This window comes from Chelonia mydas, chromosome 1 (genome assembly GCF_015237465.2).
Source record: "Chelonia mydas isolate rCheMyd1 chromosome 1, rCheMyd1.pri.v2, whole genome shotgun sequence".
Lineage (NCBI taxonomy): Eukaryota > Metazoa > Chordata > Testudines > Cheloniidae > Chelonia > Chelonia mydas.
In genome coordinates, this window is record NC_057849.1 from 201,089,430 (window position 1) to 201,106,762 (window position 17,333).

Here is a 17,333-nt window from a genome sequence, read left to right on the forward strand (position 1 = left end):
GGTGCCTAGATCCTGGAGAAGATGCACATGTAAGGTGAGGTGGTGGCCTTGGGGGGAATAGGGGGTAGGTGGGAGGGGGCAGTGGGGTGAGAAGAGTGAGTAGGGGGAATTTGGGATATGCAGGGCTGCGGCGGCCAGAGAAAGAGGCAACTTTCCCCAGCTCCAGAACTGCAGCTGCTGGGGAGAGACGACCCTCCTTCCCAGCCCCAGCTCAGGGGCTGCTGCGGCGGGGGAGTGAGGGCACATCCATCACATTAGAAAGGTAAGACTACTGATATTAAAATATGAGTTGTGTGCTTTTATTTGTAGAACAAAAAAATGTTAATTAAGGTTTTTTTTAATCCAAAGCTCTTTACAATAGTTAGCTCACGGTACAAACAACATTTGGAAAGATCATGAAGTGGCCCACTGAGACCCACAGCAATTTTCAAGTGGTCCGCAAAAAAAAAAGTTAGAGAACCACTGCTCTAAAGTATGTAGATTTTTTGGGTGCCTAACTTCATACATCAAAGCCCTGACTTGCATAGATTTGAGACCTGGGTTTGGCACAGAGACTGTACTGGTTTCATTGGTTGATAATCTCCTTCTGATAGTGAATGAAGTGTCTGTGCTGATGCTTTTAGATCAGCTGTTCTGACACAGTTGTGGGCGCCACAAACGCAATTGCTCTTGAGACTTACCTTAGAGTCTGAGGATACATTGTTTGGGTAGCAGGGGTTCTCAAACTTCATTGCATCGCGACCCCCTTCTGACAACAAAAGTTACTACACAACTCCAGGAAGAGGGACGGAAGCCTGAGCCTTGCCCCTCTGGGTGGGCAGCGGGGATGGGAGGAGGGCGCTATAGCCCGAGCCCTTGGGCTTTGGCTTCAGCCCCCGTCCTGCGCAGTGGGACTCAGACTTTGGCTTCAGCCCCAGACCCCAGCAAGTCTAACGCCAGTCCAGGCGACCTCATTAAAACAGGGTCATGACCCACTTTTGGGCCTGACCCACAGTTTGAGAACCACTGTGCCATTTACTCTAGCCGAGTTGATACCATGTCCACTGAGCTAGAAGGTGCGTCCACCTTTTGCTATTCAAAAAAAAATTAGAACTTAGTGGTGGGGGTGGAGGGTGATGGTGGTGCTTTCTGGAAGAAACAAGAGCCAGGAAAGCTGTTGCTCATCTATGCATGGACAGTGTCATTGTGGCCTTTTCTTTCAGATAGGGAGGCGGAGAAAATGAGAGTCGCCCCTCTGAATACTCTTCTCCTTTGAATGTAAATAATGTTACAGTTGGAGTTGTATATCATGTCGATTAGTTTTTGATTTGTCTACATTCACTTGTGTTAGTTAATGTCTGGAAATATTGGCATAAATAAACCTGGCTCCTATGTTTCACGTTTGCTTGCTTGTAAAACAAAAGTATAAAAAAAAGCACGGATGCAAAGGGATTTGCTCCTTGACTCATTGTCCATTTTCAAAATAACCAACATTGAAGAAAGAGGGCATCTGCCCTCGAAAGATAAAAGTGGGCATTGCTGGAAGCTTGAGAACAAATACACGAATCTTCAAAACACTTTTGTTAGGGAGAACTCAAGCACTCATTGATGACATCCACAAGATACTTGTTCCATTTCTTCTCTCAATCTCTTTTGTCACTCCGCAATGGAGTTTAGTCTATTGTGTTGTTAGTCTGCGTCCCTTTGCTGTTTAAGATCTGGAATAAAAGATGAATTCATTATATTTTTTATTTTAGTTTGCAATGTTTTATCACTTACCCAAGAACACTGCAGATTTTAAACTCTAGCTAACAATAAATATGAATTAATAGGATACTGTAGCATTTTGCTATGTCGTCTTTGGTTTATGTTAGTAGCAGCATCAGCTGATACTCGGTGTCGCTCCTGGGTATAATGCTGCAGGGATTTTTTTTCCTATGGTAACATTATGCATTCCTGAAGCGTCTTTCATCTGAGGATCTCAGAGCTGTCCTAAGGTAGGTAAATATTATCCTCATTTTACAGACAAGGAAATTGAGGGACAGAGAAATTATAATGAAAAAGTGTAAAGACAGAATATCTGAAGTATTTACATCATGTGATGGGCATCTAAATAAAACTGGGCTGATTTTCAGAAGGTATACTTAACTGCCACTTAAGTCAACACTTCCTTCTTCGTGAACCAGACACAGCAACACTGAGAGACGAGTCTGTATGTGCCAAGGCACTGGTACATACAGACTGTGCCTCTCCTCCCACGGCACCATTCCTCCCACACCAAATCTCAGCACAGTACCATTTCCACCCACTCCAGACGCAGCAGGGGAGCTAGTCTAGCAGCAGGTAGACCTGAAGCAGCTGGCACAACTCTACAGTTGCGCTGGTACTTTTTGTTGAGCTCAGTTACGCTACATTGAATAAGGGGAAGTAACTCCTGTGTTTGTTACATTTCCAAAGCAGCCTCTGTCTGAGATGTTATCCGACTGTATGTGTGGGTGGTTTGGCATTGGCGGGGACTGTGGTTGTTTAGATAAGGGAAACCCAACTAAAGGTGAGACCGCCAGGGCAAAATTTCAAAAAGGAACATTTTAAATTATTTTCTTTGCAAAAGTTTGTATCCCAGATACATAGCAGCTTTGTTTGCTTTTGTCATGTCCTGGTGAGGCCATCTGAACACAGGACAAAAGAAGATGACAGAGTAGCATAAAAAAACCCAACTTTGGAACCTCAGAGTTGGTGTTTCTGGTTTCAGATGTTTGTTCAAGGCTCAAATGGTAGGGTGGAGATCCCCTCCAAACATGGAACTAATGCACTTCTCCTGCCTACAGCTGTGACAGACAGGGTCAGTTCTTACTCTCCCCTAGATAGTTCTGACATAGGTCACACAACCTGTGAACAGCACTAAATCAACTGTTGCTGTTACTGATTTGTTCCTCTGTGTTGAGATGTAGCAATAATGCATACACAAATAATGCAATTGTATATTACAAACCTCCAAACATGGCTCAAACACCATGGCAAACCCCAATGGCCAAATAAAGCATCCTGTATAGAACAACAGCCAGCAAACCTCACAAAAACTTACGTCTTCAGCCTCACTCATCAGGCTCACTGACAAGCTCTGGGTCCCCTTCTAGCTGATCCAAAATGCCACTGCTTAGATCAGCTTCCCCTTCCAGCCACTTGGACCATGTCACTGGCCTGCCTCAGATCGTCACACTGTTGCCTCTCTTCATCTGCATCACGTTCAGGTTTCTTATCCCGTCCCTCACTTAGGCCTGGTCTACACTCAAATTTAGTTCAACTTCCATGGCCTCTGTTTCAGCCCTGCCTACACCTTCACTCTCATTTCTCTGTACTCCCCCCCACTAGCTATCCTCCTAAGCCTCCCTTTTACCTGCTCCCTCGGTCTCCAGCAAATACAGCTTGGTTGGTATTAAATAGAAGAGAAAACTCTGCATATTTCTGATAGCCCCAGATTCCTGTGGAGCCTAGGAATCTTTAATGTACTACCAATGTCATGCGAAGGGAGAAACCCTTATAAAAATATACCACAGTACTCAAGGCTTGTACACACACACACACAACCACTTTAACTAGACCAATACAATAAAAACAGCGCAACCCTCTAGTATGAACTCAGCAATACTCTTTAAACCTCAGTTTAAAGTTTAAAACCAGGGTTTTGATCCACACCCAGACTGTTCCCATCTAGTACCTGAACTTTAATTGTTTGCACAGTTTCTGTTGAAAATGGATTGCAAGCTCCTTGCAGCAGAGCCCCATGTATCTATATGGTGCTATATAAATACTACTCAAGGGCTAAATACTGATTAACTTATTCAGATTTTTACTCAGGTCTTACTGAGACAGAGATAATGGGCGCTCACCTGAGTAAGAGTAGAGTAACACCTTCTGGGACACTGTCAGGCTGTTTAGAGCTCATATTTAGGCTTTAGTTGTAGCTATTACAAAACCTAGTGTTAATACAAATACTCTGTGAAATAATACCCCTCCCCAAAACCATTCACTCAGGTTTTTTGGACTTACATCTCCCCCTTATATACACTAGAAAGAGCTTGCTAGCATAGCTACACAGATCTATCTATCAATATTGGCAAATCCTACTAGTGGAGATGCAGCAAGTCTGAGCGCTTTAAAGCGCTAGTGTGGACAGGCTTCGAGCGCTGGGAGCTGTGAATTCCATCCCTGATTCATGATTTAATCTGGAATTGGAACCTGAGTAACCAAGGATAATTAGACACATTAACCATTTGATCTACAACCACTGATTTGCTACCACAAGTCCTGCCAACCAATCCCAGTCCTTATATGGATATTTGTGTTCATCTGCCATCTAGAGCTCTAACATCTAGGGCCATTAAGCACCTTTGAAATGCCCCCCCAGTCAGACAGCATTAACCCCTGTACGCCACGCCAACAGTGCTATAACCTGAGGAGCTATGCGCACACGTCACATGTATGGTCTTGAACATTCAGGGATGTTTGGAGCTTTTAGCTGGGGACCAGCTCTAGCAATCTATCGTACTTTCCCCAGACGTGATCATACAGGGGTCTAAAACGTTCCTGTGTTCTTTTCCATACCTGGCTCCTGATTCCCCTTTGTGATATTTTCATAATCTGAAAAATAAGATGCAAATGAGTTGGAGTTAGCATCAATTATTGCACATATCATTCATGGTCATCATAGAGGGGGTAAAATTCTTTCCTAACCTACCCAAGGAGCACTGGGGGAACAGAGGAGTAGTGGCTAGCTGGCGTGTCCCTGGTACAGAGAACGATGGGTAATGGGAGAGCTGAAGCATAATGTGCTAAAATGCACCCCTTACTGCTACTCCAAAAAGGTAGCAGTGCACCTCTTTCCCTCACCCCTTTTTCCAGGGCTTGTTGCTTACTACAGCACGCAGCCGGGGGCCTAGCGCAGGGGCAGGCAAACATTTTGGCCTAAGGGCCACATCGGGTTTCCAAAATTGTATGGAGGGCCAGTTATGTCTCCCCAGACAGCCAGGCGTGGCCCAGCCCCTGCCTCCTATCCGCCCCCCCCACCCCACCCCCGCTTCTCACACTCCCTGACAGCTCCCCCCGGGACTCCTGCCCCATCCAACCCCCCTTGTTCCCTGACGGCTCCCCTAGGACTCCTGCCCCATCCACCACCCCCTGCTCCCTGACCACCCCTGGACCCCCCACACCTTACTGCCCCCTGACGCCCCATCAAACCCCCCCCCACCCATTTCTGACTTGCTCCCCGGGACCCCTGCCCCATCCAACCACCCCTTCTCCCTGTCCCCTGACCGCCCTGGAACCTCTGCCCCTGCCCGCCCACCGCCGCCCCATCCAACCCCCCCCTCCTTCCTGACTACCCCCCCAGGACCCCTGCCCCCATTCAACCCCCTATTCTCCACCCTCTAACCGCCCCGCCCCGACCACCACCCCCAACTCCCCTGCCCTCTGTCCAACCCTCCCTTCCCCCTGCCCCCTTACTGTGCTGCCTGGAGCACCTGTGGCTGGCAGTGCTACAGCCGTGCCACCCAGAGCACTGGGTCAGGCCACGGCTCTGCAACCGCACTGCCCGGACGCCCAGAGCATTGCGCTGGCAGCGTGGCACACTGAGGCTGTGGGGGAGAGGGAACAGCAGGGAAGGGGCCAGGGACTAGCCTCCCAGGCCAGGAGCTCAGGGGCTGAGCAGGAGGGTCCTGCAGCCGGACGTGGCCCTTGGGCCATAGTTTGCGCACCTCTGGTCTAAGGGCTTGCTGTGCCCCCCAGCCAGCTGTTCAAAACCCTTGTGACTCTTGCAGTGTGACCAGCACAACAACTAAGTCTCCCCTTAGCCTTCGAGAGAGCACCAAGGCCCAGGTCCTGAAAAGTATTTAGGCTCCTAACTTCCACTGAAATAGGTGCCTAAATACCTTTGAGGATCTGGACATAGGAATCTGTCCTGTCTGGAGGGGGCCATAGGTACAAGAGGGTTTAATCAGACACTGCTCTAGTCACCCTTATTTTAACATTTTGCCTGAAATTTGCAGGGCAGCAATCATACATCTAGTCCGACATTGTGTCTGGGAAGTGCGGTTTTGTCATAAGATGACTGAGACAGAGAAGGGTAGGCTAGTATTCTGAGCACAAGACTGGGAATCAGGACTCCTGGGTTCTATGTCCTCTGTAATACTCCGTGCTTGACTGTCTACGCATTTTCACCCTTGTAGCTTACTTGACACCACTAGGGTGATTCCTGATTGACAGCAATGTGAGTAGAGACTCAGGTCCTGTGTGGCTTGCAAACCATTTCACCTCTCTGTGCCTCAGTTTCCCCAGGTGTAAGTAGGAGATAACAATACCCACTCTCAAAGGGGCACAACGAGGATTTATGCAGCAATGGTTGAGTGGTGTTTGAGGATGTACGTGCTGATTATTACAAACAGAATGGTAAAACACAGGCGGATGGGCAGGGCAGTAATGCTCTACAAGTGCCCTGTGTGCACAGAGAAGGAGCACATCAGCAAGTAACCAAGTCATTACGCCAGAGCTGAGAGGGCAAGCCGAGGCAGGCTGGAGAATAAAGAAGATCTAAAATTGTACTATAAGAGCCACACAGAGAATTGTCTTGATTCTCCTTTTGCAGGAAATCTGACTCCAGTCCCCACCCCAAGTCCTCACTTCCAGCTACATCAGAAACATTCATGCTCCCTTCCTTTCATTTCCCCTGTGAACAAGCTACTCTCCAGGCAGAGACCCTCCCTCCTTCCCCCAACTCCCGTGACAGTGTCTCTCTCCTACCTTCCTGTGTGTGCAATGGGCACCTCATCCCCTCCCAACACTTCTCAACCATTTCCCTCCACTGGCCACTTCACAGCCATGCGCAAGCAGCTAGTCATTGCCATGCAGCACATGTGCCTCACTTCCCCCACTTAACTCTGGCCAGAGTGTGATGGCCACACACCTGCATTCTCTTGAGTGGAGGAAAGGTCATGCTGGCTCACTGATTTAGTCTCTTCTGAGTTCTTCACTTCATCTACAAGGAGGAGAGATAATTATATAAACTTCAGGTGTACATAACACAATACATTTTAACAGAAACAAAAATTTCTGCCAGGCGATTTGCTGCGTATTATTTATCAGCTTCTCCCAGGTGGTTTCAGCGCCTAACAAACACCCCCAACCAGCACTGATTCACTTGGAGGTTCTCTGTACAGTTCATATGAAATTATCTGGCTAAAAGGAGCTGTGAATATTTTCACAGCTTACAACTTCCATGACCGATAGTCCCGGAGGAGCTTCCTAAACTGTCTCTGTGCAGAGCTCCTGAAATGCAGCCACCTCTAGCAGCAACCCGCCAGCATACAGCTAATTGTACAACTGTGGAGTAAGGAGGGGAAATTTTGAGCTTGCGCATCCAGGAAATACATGCAATCTGTAGCAGCATTTACAGCAGGATTCTAACTGCCTTTGTGGCAGGAAATTCTCAGTATATTTTTAAAGTTTAGAGTTTTACCTCTTTCCCTGATTTAGTCCATTTTCTGACATATGCCTTTAGTTTCACCAGAGTTCAACCGGAGTCGAAGTTCTGCTTGACATGAGTCCAAATACCCTTATGTCATATATAGCGCTCTTTTTGCTCTCAATGTGACCATTTTTAAACTTAAATATTCTTAAAGAAAGTCTTTTAATTTAAACAGTCATCCAATAAAATACTGTCTCTTCTTAACCATTCCTGAAGAGGTGACTTGTGTCTTTCCGACTTCCATCAGGAGTTGCTTAAGCATTGCCAGATACTATTTAGTTCCCCAGTATCACTACTCTATACCCAAATGGCTTCTTATTTCATAACCAGCTCTAGCATTAGATGACCCTGCTATATTGTATATAAACATCTTTCCATTCGCATAGCAATGATATTAGGAAATTACATTAGATGCTTTACAAAACATTTGCAATAAACATTACAAAAAGAGCTTTGACCATCTTAAGCATTTAAGGAATAAACAAAGGTTTTCACCTTTGCGTGGATACATGAATTTAGAAGCAGCAAAGATCTTCTATAAAACATTTTCCAACTGTAAATGTTTTCCTTAAAGTTGAAGGATGAAGACTTTGAGCATTTATAAAAAAATTAAACTAACAGGAAGTTTTCTAGAATCCTTTGTGATAGTTTGAAACCAAGGTTTTTACCTTGCACAGAGGGGTGGTTTTAAAAAAGCCCACTTTACGATGTAGTTTTTGGCTCTTAGTAACATATCCCTGAACATTACTTCTCTGAAGTATTCTGAATACGGCATCCTTTTTTTTTTTTTTTTTTTTTTTTTTTTTTTGAAGTCAGGACTCTTTCTAAAATAAATATCCTACAAAGTTTGTTCGCCTGAGATAGTCTTATCTCTATGCCAAGCAAGGAGCCGCCTAAGCTAGCCAGTGGGAGAGGTCAATTAGAGAAGTGTGTTCTAAGCCCCACCCCTCTGAGCTTGTGCCTCTCTCTGCTTAGCAATTCACAACCAGGAACCCCTCTCCTGAAGTCAGGTGGCTTAGGTACCATTTTATGTGGTATTAGGCATGATTAAGAGCACACCCAGACACATCAGCGCCTATGTCCCCTGTAAGCTGCGTGCTTGGGCAGCTGCCCAGGAGAGATTCCAATGCAGGTCATGCACATCCAGCAGCATGTGTTCAGGTGCCCTTCCCCGCCACGTTGCTCTGTCCTGCAGCTGCTCCCCTCCCAGGACCCTCCTGCTGGCTGTGTGGGGGAGGGGAGGGAAGCGGGTGCTGATGTCAGGGTGTCCCCCTCTGCGCCGCCCCTGTAACCCCATCTCCTCAGAGCAGGGGAGAGGGGACATTCAGGACATGGGGCTGCTGCAGTGAACAGAGAGTGACTGAGTACATTTCTTAAAGAGACAGTGCACTGTTTCTGAGATTTCCCCAGCAGCCATCTCTGTCTGTCTCTCTCACACACACACACACACACACACACACACTCTCTCTCCCCCGACCCCACTCATGTACCCCATCTCTGCAGAGCAGGGGAGAGGAGACAACAGGGCTCAGGACAGAGCAGGAGAGCTTTCAGTGAGTGTCTTAACGAGACAGTGCAATCAGAAACTTCCCCAGCAGCGAGCACATGCACTGTCTCTGCCTCACACACACACACACACACACAGAGTGTGTCTCTCTCTCTCTCTCACACAGAGTGTCTCTGTCTCTCTCTCTCTCACACAGTCTCTTTCACACTCACCTCCCAACACATACTTGTATTATTGTTGTTGTTACTTCTTGGTACTTCCTGCAATGCACATATATTCTCTGTAATTTAATTCTTTCAAAGTACGTTATTTTAGTGTTTTGACTGGTCTGTGCATTTCACCATTTTTATTTCTCTTACACTTAAATTTAATTCTTTGAGTAGTGAGTTCTAAAATGCCTAACCTGTCCTGACTGGAGTAATTATCCCTATGGTAACTTTTTAAAAATATGTATTATATCTAAAGGTTTTTGTTTTTACTGGTGGTGCACATCCGCACATACTTCGGTGCACATAACAAAATTTATTCTGTACATGGATGGAAAAAATTAGAGGGAACATTAATCGGGTCAGATCGGGCCAGACACACAAGACAAGCGCTCCTCCACCTCTCTTCAAATCACACTGGGGCTTAGACAGCAGATAGGCTTCTGGATGCCTACAGTGAGGCAGCAGTGCCCATGCCCAGGGCAAAAACATAGGCACAGGGGGAACTTTTACTGCTAAAAAAAACTTCAGTACTGAGCGAGTTTAGGCACCTACATGGCTAGCCACAGCTGGACTGCAGTGGTTCCTAGATCTGGGATTAAGGCATATAAATCTGGAGGTTAGGTACCTAAATCTCTTTGTGTATCTGGGCCTTAATCACTACCAATTTGAACTGGGTTGACCTAGTGATCTACAGGTGAAAGGATTTACATACCTTTATCAATCCCCTTGGCCAGCTAATGTCCCATTTAATTTGGTTCATACGCAAGTTGATCTTAATATGAGGGCGATTAAAAGAATGAATTGCGATTAATCATGTGATTTAAAAAATTAAATCGCAATTAATCGCACTGTTAAACAATAATAGAATACCATTTATTTAAATATTTTTGGATGTTTTCTACATTTTCAAATATATTGATTTCAATTATAACACAAAATAAGTCTACAGTGCTCACTTTCTATTTCTTTTTGATTACAAGTATTTGCACTGTAAAAAAAAAAAGAAATAGTATTTTTCAATTCACCTAATACAAGTACTATAGTGCAATCTCTTTATCAGGAAAGTTGAACTTACAAATGTAAAATTATGTAAAAAAAAAAATGCATTCAAAAATAAAACAATGTAAAATTTTAGAGCCTGCAAGTCCACTCAGTCCTCTTTCTCGTTCAGCCAATTGCTCAGACAAACAAGTTTGTTTACATTTGAAGGAGATAATGCTGCCCACTTCTTGTTTACAATGTCACCTGAAATTGAGAACAGGTGTTTGTATGGCACTGTTGTAGCCGGCATTGCAAGATATTTACGTGCCAGATGCGCTAAAGATTCATGTCCCTTCATACTTCAACCACCATTCCAGAAGACATGCGTCCATGCTGATGATGGGTTCTGCTCAACAACAATCCAAAGCAGTGTGGACCGACGCATGTTCATTTTCATCATCTGAGTCCGAGGCCACCAGAAGAAGGTTGATTTTCTTTATTGGTGGTTCGGGTTCTGTAGTTTCCGCATCGGAGTGCTGCTCTTTTAAGACTTCTAAAAGTATGCTCCACACCCCATCCCTCTCAGATTTTGGAAGATACTTCAGATTCTTAAATTGTGGGTCAGTTAGAAATCTCACATTGATTCCTTCTTTGTGTTTTGTGAAATCTACAGCAAAAGTGTTCTTAAAATGAACAGCATGTGCTGGGTCATCATCCGAGACTACTATAACATGAAATATATGGCAGAATTCAGGTAGAACAGAGCAGGGGACATACAATTCTCCCCCAAGGAGTTCAGTCATAAATTTGACACATTTTTTTTTAACGAGCATCATCAGCATGGAAGCATCTCCTCTGGAATGATGGCCGAAGCATGAAGGGCTGTACGACTGTTTAGCATATCTGGCACATAAATACCTTGCAATGCCAGCTTCAAAAGTGCCATGCAACTGCCTGTCCTCACTTTCTGGTGACATTGTAAATAAGAAGAGGGCAGCATTATCTCCTGTAAATGTAAACAAACTTGTTTGTCTTAGCAACTGGCAGAATAAGAAGTAGGACTGAGTGGAGTTGTAGACCCTGAAGTTTTACATTGTTTTGTTTCCGAATGCACTTATGTAACAAAAAAAAAAAATCTACATTTGTAAGTTGTACTTTCACAACAAAGAGATTGCACTACAGTACTTGTATGAGCTGAACTGAAAAATACTATTTCTTTTATCATTTATACAGTGCAAATATTTGTAAGCAAAAATAATATACACTTTATATAAAAATGTAGAAAAACATCCAAAATATTTAATAAATTTCAATTGGTATTCTATTAACAGTGCAATTAAAACTGTGATTAATCACAATTAATTTTTTTGAGTTAATCGCGTGAATTAACAGCAATTAATAGACAGCCCTACTTCATATACAACAACAGAATTAATTTCACTGTTCAGTATCTTACACTAACTCTGTATTTCCATCTTCCTTGTGGCTTCTTGGGAATAAAAATAAAAATTAAATATAATCAGAATTTATTACACTCCTTACTGGTTCAGTTGATGGTTCTATGGAGGTGACAATGTAAAAAAAAGTTAGTGTGAGATTTGGAAGGGGACAGCCTTCAACCGTTTGAGATGTGTTTAATGGAAAGCTAAAAACATCTGTTTTTAACTAGTGAGTCTTTCCACTGTTCAACCCTGATACCAGTCAGCTCTGTGTTCTTGGGGAACCGGGGCCCAGTATCCAGCCTGTCTGACTCATGAAAGACACCCCCTCCCACCATCCTGTGCTTGAACCAAAACCAATCAGAGAAAAGACTTGCAGAGCACAGTGAAGGGCATTGGGAGACACACCTAGACCCCTCCTGACAAGGGTGACAAGAACAAAGGCAACTCCTCTAGCCTCATCTACAAGAAAGACGGGACAGGAAGACATCTCCATTAGCATACAGAATGGAGAACAGAGAACCGCACTGAACTCTGGGACCAGAAAAGCAGGGAAGCACTGCATCACGGGGGATCTCTGCTCCAGATGTTAATGAACCTATGCCTGTACACACCCAGCTCAGCAGGTATCTGACCAATTCTAATAATGAATCCTTGATTAATATCCAAAATACTGAAGCAGCCTAATTGCATTGTGAGCTCCCTGGAAGGAACATCATCCATAGCCAAGAGTGATCATCTCCTATTGTCTAGCCTAAAGAACACCCTTGAGTCATCAGTTTACCTATAAACAAATCTAGTGTTCTCCCTTGAACCATTGCATTTTCTCTACAAAAACCCCTACTCACCCTCCAGTAAGTGTTCTGATGCATGGATCCAAACTCTGTATCAGTTTCAGTGGGATTTCATCTTCTCCTGACTGATCATGCTGGGGGCTCTGGCTGTCTTCAGCACTCAGGACCCTGAGCTACCACCATCACCTGAGAACCCTGACCAGTTCAAGCTTAATGGAAGTTGGTGAGATGCCTCTCTTTCTCTCTCTCTGTTTTCTTTTCTACCTCAGGTATAACTTTCTAACCCTGACTTGTTTGATCAGGTATAGTTTTCTATATATGACTTTTGTGACCTTTAATAATGTAACTGTTATGTTGGTTTATGCTCTCCTTGTGTAGTTATCCCTATTATTCAAAAAATAACTTTTATGGTTAAGCTGGTTTCTTCTCTCTCTCTCTCTCTGAACTTTACTCTTTTGTGTTTTTAGCTTCCCCATTTACTCTGCAGCAACACTTCTTTTACCTAAGCTAAAGATCCCTGTAGCACCCAAAATCCTGTGGGGTTTGCTCATCAAGTGGGTTACTACCAGTACAATTGTGACTTGAAAGTGGGGATAGGGACGTGCTGTGACATACGAGGGTGGCAGCTTGAAAGTGCTGCTTGACCCAGTTCGCAAAGTCCAGGGGCATATAACAGTGGCAGCTTGGAAGTGCTGCTTGACCCAGTCTGCTGAGTACGGGGCATATGAGGGTGGCAGCCTGGAAGCGCTGTTCAACCCAGCCTGCTCAGGCTTGCTCTGTTAATATGTGCGCGGGTGTGTGTGTGTTCCTCTGGTTCTGGGGCTGGAGGAACCCAGCCCTGGGGAACCTAGGTCCTGCAGGGTAGCTCCATCGGGAGGGGATTTGCAGAAGGGAGGAGTAGAGCTCCATATGAACACACAAGTGACACAAGCAGTACATTAATAGGATTACAGAACCCCCACTCCCAAAGAGTAACCCTCATAAATGAGCATACCCCAAAGTAACGGGCAAAACTGGTAACAACCCATTTTCATAAGCCTTCGTGGAGTTTCCATTCACATGAGCAAGAACTCAGACTAATCTTTCCATTTCCTTTGGGATTACAGTGATTGAATTTTGCCCTCCATCCACACACTGAAGAATTATGTAACCCCTATAACGGATATGATTGGTAGGCCTGGCACTAAAGAGAACACTACCTTTGGGAGTTTGCTCATCTCATCTAATGGTACCAGAAGCCTCCAAAATTTCAAGGGTTAACAGAGGCTACAGACTCCAGTGTCATCTCCCCATCTATAAATAAGGGATAATAATAATGACCTCTGTCCAAGGGAAGCAATGGGCTCAACTATCAGACATTAGTATTTTGACCATGCTTTCAGGATGTAAGTTCAGTGGTTCTCAACTAGGGGTACGAGTCTTCCAGGGGTTACATCAACTCATCTAGATATTTGCCAAGTTTCACAACAGGCTACATAAAGAGCACTAACAAAGTCACTAAAAACTATCATATCATACAGAAAAAATGAGACAGCATTTTTTCAGTAATAATGTGCTGACATTTTTCTATTTTTATGTCTGATTTGTAAGCAAGTACTTATTAAGGCTGGTGAAACTTGGGGTATGCAAGAAAAATCAGATGCCTAAACGAGGTACAGTAATCTGGAAAGGTTGGGAACCACTGCCTTAGTTCCATCAGTGGAACAGATGGTGAAAGCAACAGGCTAACAAACAGGATAGTAATGCTTCAGAAATGCCCTGTGTACACACAGCAGAAGCACATCAGCAAGTAACCGCATCAACACACCAGAACAGACAGGGGAGCAGAGACAGGCTGAAGAAATCAAAGAAAGTGCCGCACTGTACAGTCGGCACCTCCTGTAGAATTGTCTTGTTTCTGCTTTTGCGAGAAACTTGCTTCCAAACCTCCTCTCCATGTCCCCACGCACAGATTCACCATCACTGAGCTTCATGCTCCCTTCCCCTCATTCCCTTGCTGAGCAACAGGCCACTTCTCTCTCAGCAATAGAAACCCTCTCTCCTCCCCTCTTCTCCAGTCTGCAAGGGCCGGAGCCACAAAGGGACTGAGGGGTGGCAACACGCAGCGGTGCAACCTCTAATTTCTGGGGGCCTAGAAAAATCACTGAAACAGCGATGGGATCAACAAAGGCTGAGTTAGGCACCCAAGGATCCTATACAATGAATGGGGAGAACTGAAGAATGGGAGCCACAAAAACCAGCATGCTAGGTGGGGAGGCGCTTAAGCTAGCCAATGGGAGATGGGGAGAGAGGAGTTTATCCTAAACCACACCCTTCTCATGCAATTTGGCACCTACATCCAGGCTGCAGGGAGGCCGCCTCTCCCTGCTTGCAATCCATAGCCAGGAACCCCTCTTCTAGTGTCAGATGGCTTAGGTGCCCTATAGATGGCAGGCAGAGGTGGGCATTCCTATCTTCTGGGTGAGTACCCTAAACACTGGGCTAAAGCTTATGAGGATGGACACTGCCATTTCCTCCCCACACCCATTCTGTGTGGAGCTTGGCATGCTCAGAGCCAGTGGCACCTAAAACCAGGACTTAGGTGCCTAAACCCTAGTTAAAGACACCTAAGCCCCTTTGTAGATCTAGCCCCAAGCCTCCCTCCCACTCTGCTTTGCAACAGTGATAGTTTCATCCCCTCCCATCCCTTCACAAGGGCCATGTTTCTATCTTTACAACCAGGGGCTTCTCTCTCTCTCTAGCTGCTCATTCCCTCACTTCTGTGCCTCAATTCTGGCTAAAATTTGACAGCCACACACACCTTCCCCAGCTTGGCTTTTGTTACCGTCTTGGTGGCTCGCTGGCACATCTTGTCACTTCTCCTCCGACTCTGTTGCTTCACTTTAAAGTGTCGTTCTAGTCTACAGAGCAGCTAACAATGGCATTTTGGGTTCAGTGTTTTAAAGATTACTAATCAAATCCTCTCATTTTATATGCCAAGGGCACTGGGTGAGATCCTGATACTTGCACCAGCCCCTCTTTAGTAGGGCTAGAGTGCTGTAAAGGAGCCCAACGTGCCCCCTCCCCCGCCCCCCTCAGTTCTGAGTGGGGAAAAATTCTCCTGGCCTAGGTACTGCAGAGCACAGCCTTTAGGCCGTCCTTCAATCACATTTGCTCAGTCCCCAGCACAGGGAACGAAGTGGTGGGATGGGTGCTTTGGCGGACGGGCAATTTTGGGCAGCGCTGTGGCACATAAGGCAGCCCCAGGATGCAGCCAGAATGGGCGGGCTATCTCGGTTATGTCAGTTCCATTATGGTCATCTGCCTCAGGACGGGGGACTCCAGGCTTCTAGGGTCCATAGCCCCGGGGTAGCCCCACAACCCCAGTTTCCAGCCTCCCTGACATGGAGCCAGAAGCCTGAAAGCCCTGGGAGAGTCGACTAACTAGGACTCAGCTCCTAGCTCTGCAGCAGGGAGCCTGAACAACTTGTGGGCTCTCAGGGCTTCCAAGCTCCCTGCCATGTGGCTGCGAGCCTGGGGATCCTTTGACGGCCTCCAAGGGGCTGTGGCTCCAGGACAGAGCTGGAGACCCCAGAGTTTCCAGAATCTTGGGCCGGTTGCTCTGAAGCCTCAGACCCTGAGGGTACGTCTACACAGGGCTAAAACACCCATGATTGGACCTGGTCAGCTGACTTAGGCCTACAGGGCTCGGGCTTGGGGCTGAAACGCAGCTGTACAGACATTCAGGCTCAGGCTGCAGCCTGAGCTATGGCACCCTGTGAGGGAGGAGGGTCTGAAAGAACACAATTCAAAGATACCTAATGGACAGGTGAGGGCCCACTAGGTGAAGAAACCCTTCTTGTGGATAAACTGAAAAGAAGTAAAGCCACAGGAACATCGAATCTAAGAAGCACTACATGCCAAAGAGAAGCAAAGAACAGGACAGGTAGAGTGGAGCACGACTTACAGCCAAGTACAGGAAAAGTTGATTCTTCTCTGAAGTCACATAGTATATTGTTGAGTAATCTCTTCTGTTCTTTCAATTACAATGCATTTGGTATTAACTGCACAGAGTAAGGAAGAGTAGTATGTACAAGCTCACAATGGTTAATGTGTAGGTAACCTATAGTTTATTATTATCAGTAGTAAGTACTTGGTAATGTTCTATATTACTTATGTGCCTGGTACAATTTTGGGGTTTTCCCTTATAAAGTTCTAAGCATTTAAAAATTATTCCTTTTGTCTTGGTTTGCCTCTGTTTCTCCTCACAGAGAACATAGCCTAGCCCAGTGCTACTCAAAGTGGTGGTCTGCGGACCAGTGCCGCTCTGCGAGCCATCGGCTGCCGGTCTGTGCGCACATTAGGAAAAAAAAATTGCCGGTCCCCCACATCAGATAGCTTGAAAAGCACTGGCCTAGCCTAGTCAGGTAACTGCATGTATACACAGGTATACATTTTTATCCACATACTATCAGAGGGGATTACGACAGTTGAAGGAATAATGTTCTCAAACTCTCAAAGGGAAAAATTTAGACATTAGGGGAAAAACTAACAGTACAGGTCTGATGCAAATGTTCACATTTTGTTACAAAAGTACGAGCAAGCACAGACCCAAAGAGGAAACCTACTATTGATTAATACATGAATTAATGGACTATCTAGGATGGGGCACCTAAATTGCTGTCTCAGAACTATACCTGGTCTGCAGGGCTCTGAAATGCAGCCCATGCCTGCCCTTTCCCCGTAATTTCTTCATGGAGAAATAAAATTCATTTTGGGCAGGAACAGAAGTAATTTATAAAGACAAGGTCATCCATTCAGGTAACAAACAATACCACATGAATAGTGAGTAGCAAAAGACATTCAAAGGTAATAGTTATCAGGAATGCATTGGCAGAAAATAGTGTAATAAATTTAGCGCTGGTC

General features: G+C 45.3%; 1 protein-coding gene across 7 annotated transcripts in view; it reads right to left on the minus strand.

Annotated features, from left to right (window-relative positions):
* Positions 1-277: 277 nt before the first annotated feature.
* The window catches only part of CD58 (CD58 molecule), a 42,306-nt gene continuing 25,250 nt past the window's right edge, over positions 278-17,333 (minus strand). For 2 of the 7 annotated variants that reach the window (XM_043538720.1, XM_037909545.2), the window contains 4 exons: positions 6,938-7,009; positions 4,585-4,620; positions 2,972-3,024; positions 278-1,697 (listed from right to left, as the gene is read on the minus strand). In XM_043538720.1, the coding sequence (XP_043394655.1) occupies positions 1,653-1,697; positions 2,972-3,024; positions 4,585-4,620; positions 6,938-7,009 (206 nt within the window). In that variant the 3' untranslated portion in view covers positions 278-1,652. The other 5 variants (XR_006288106.1, XM_037909550.2, XM_043538721.1 and 2 more) reach the window with 5 other exon arrangements.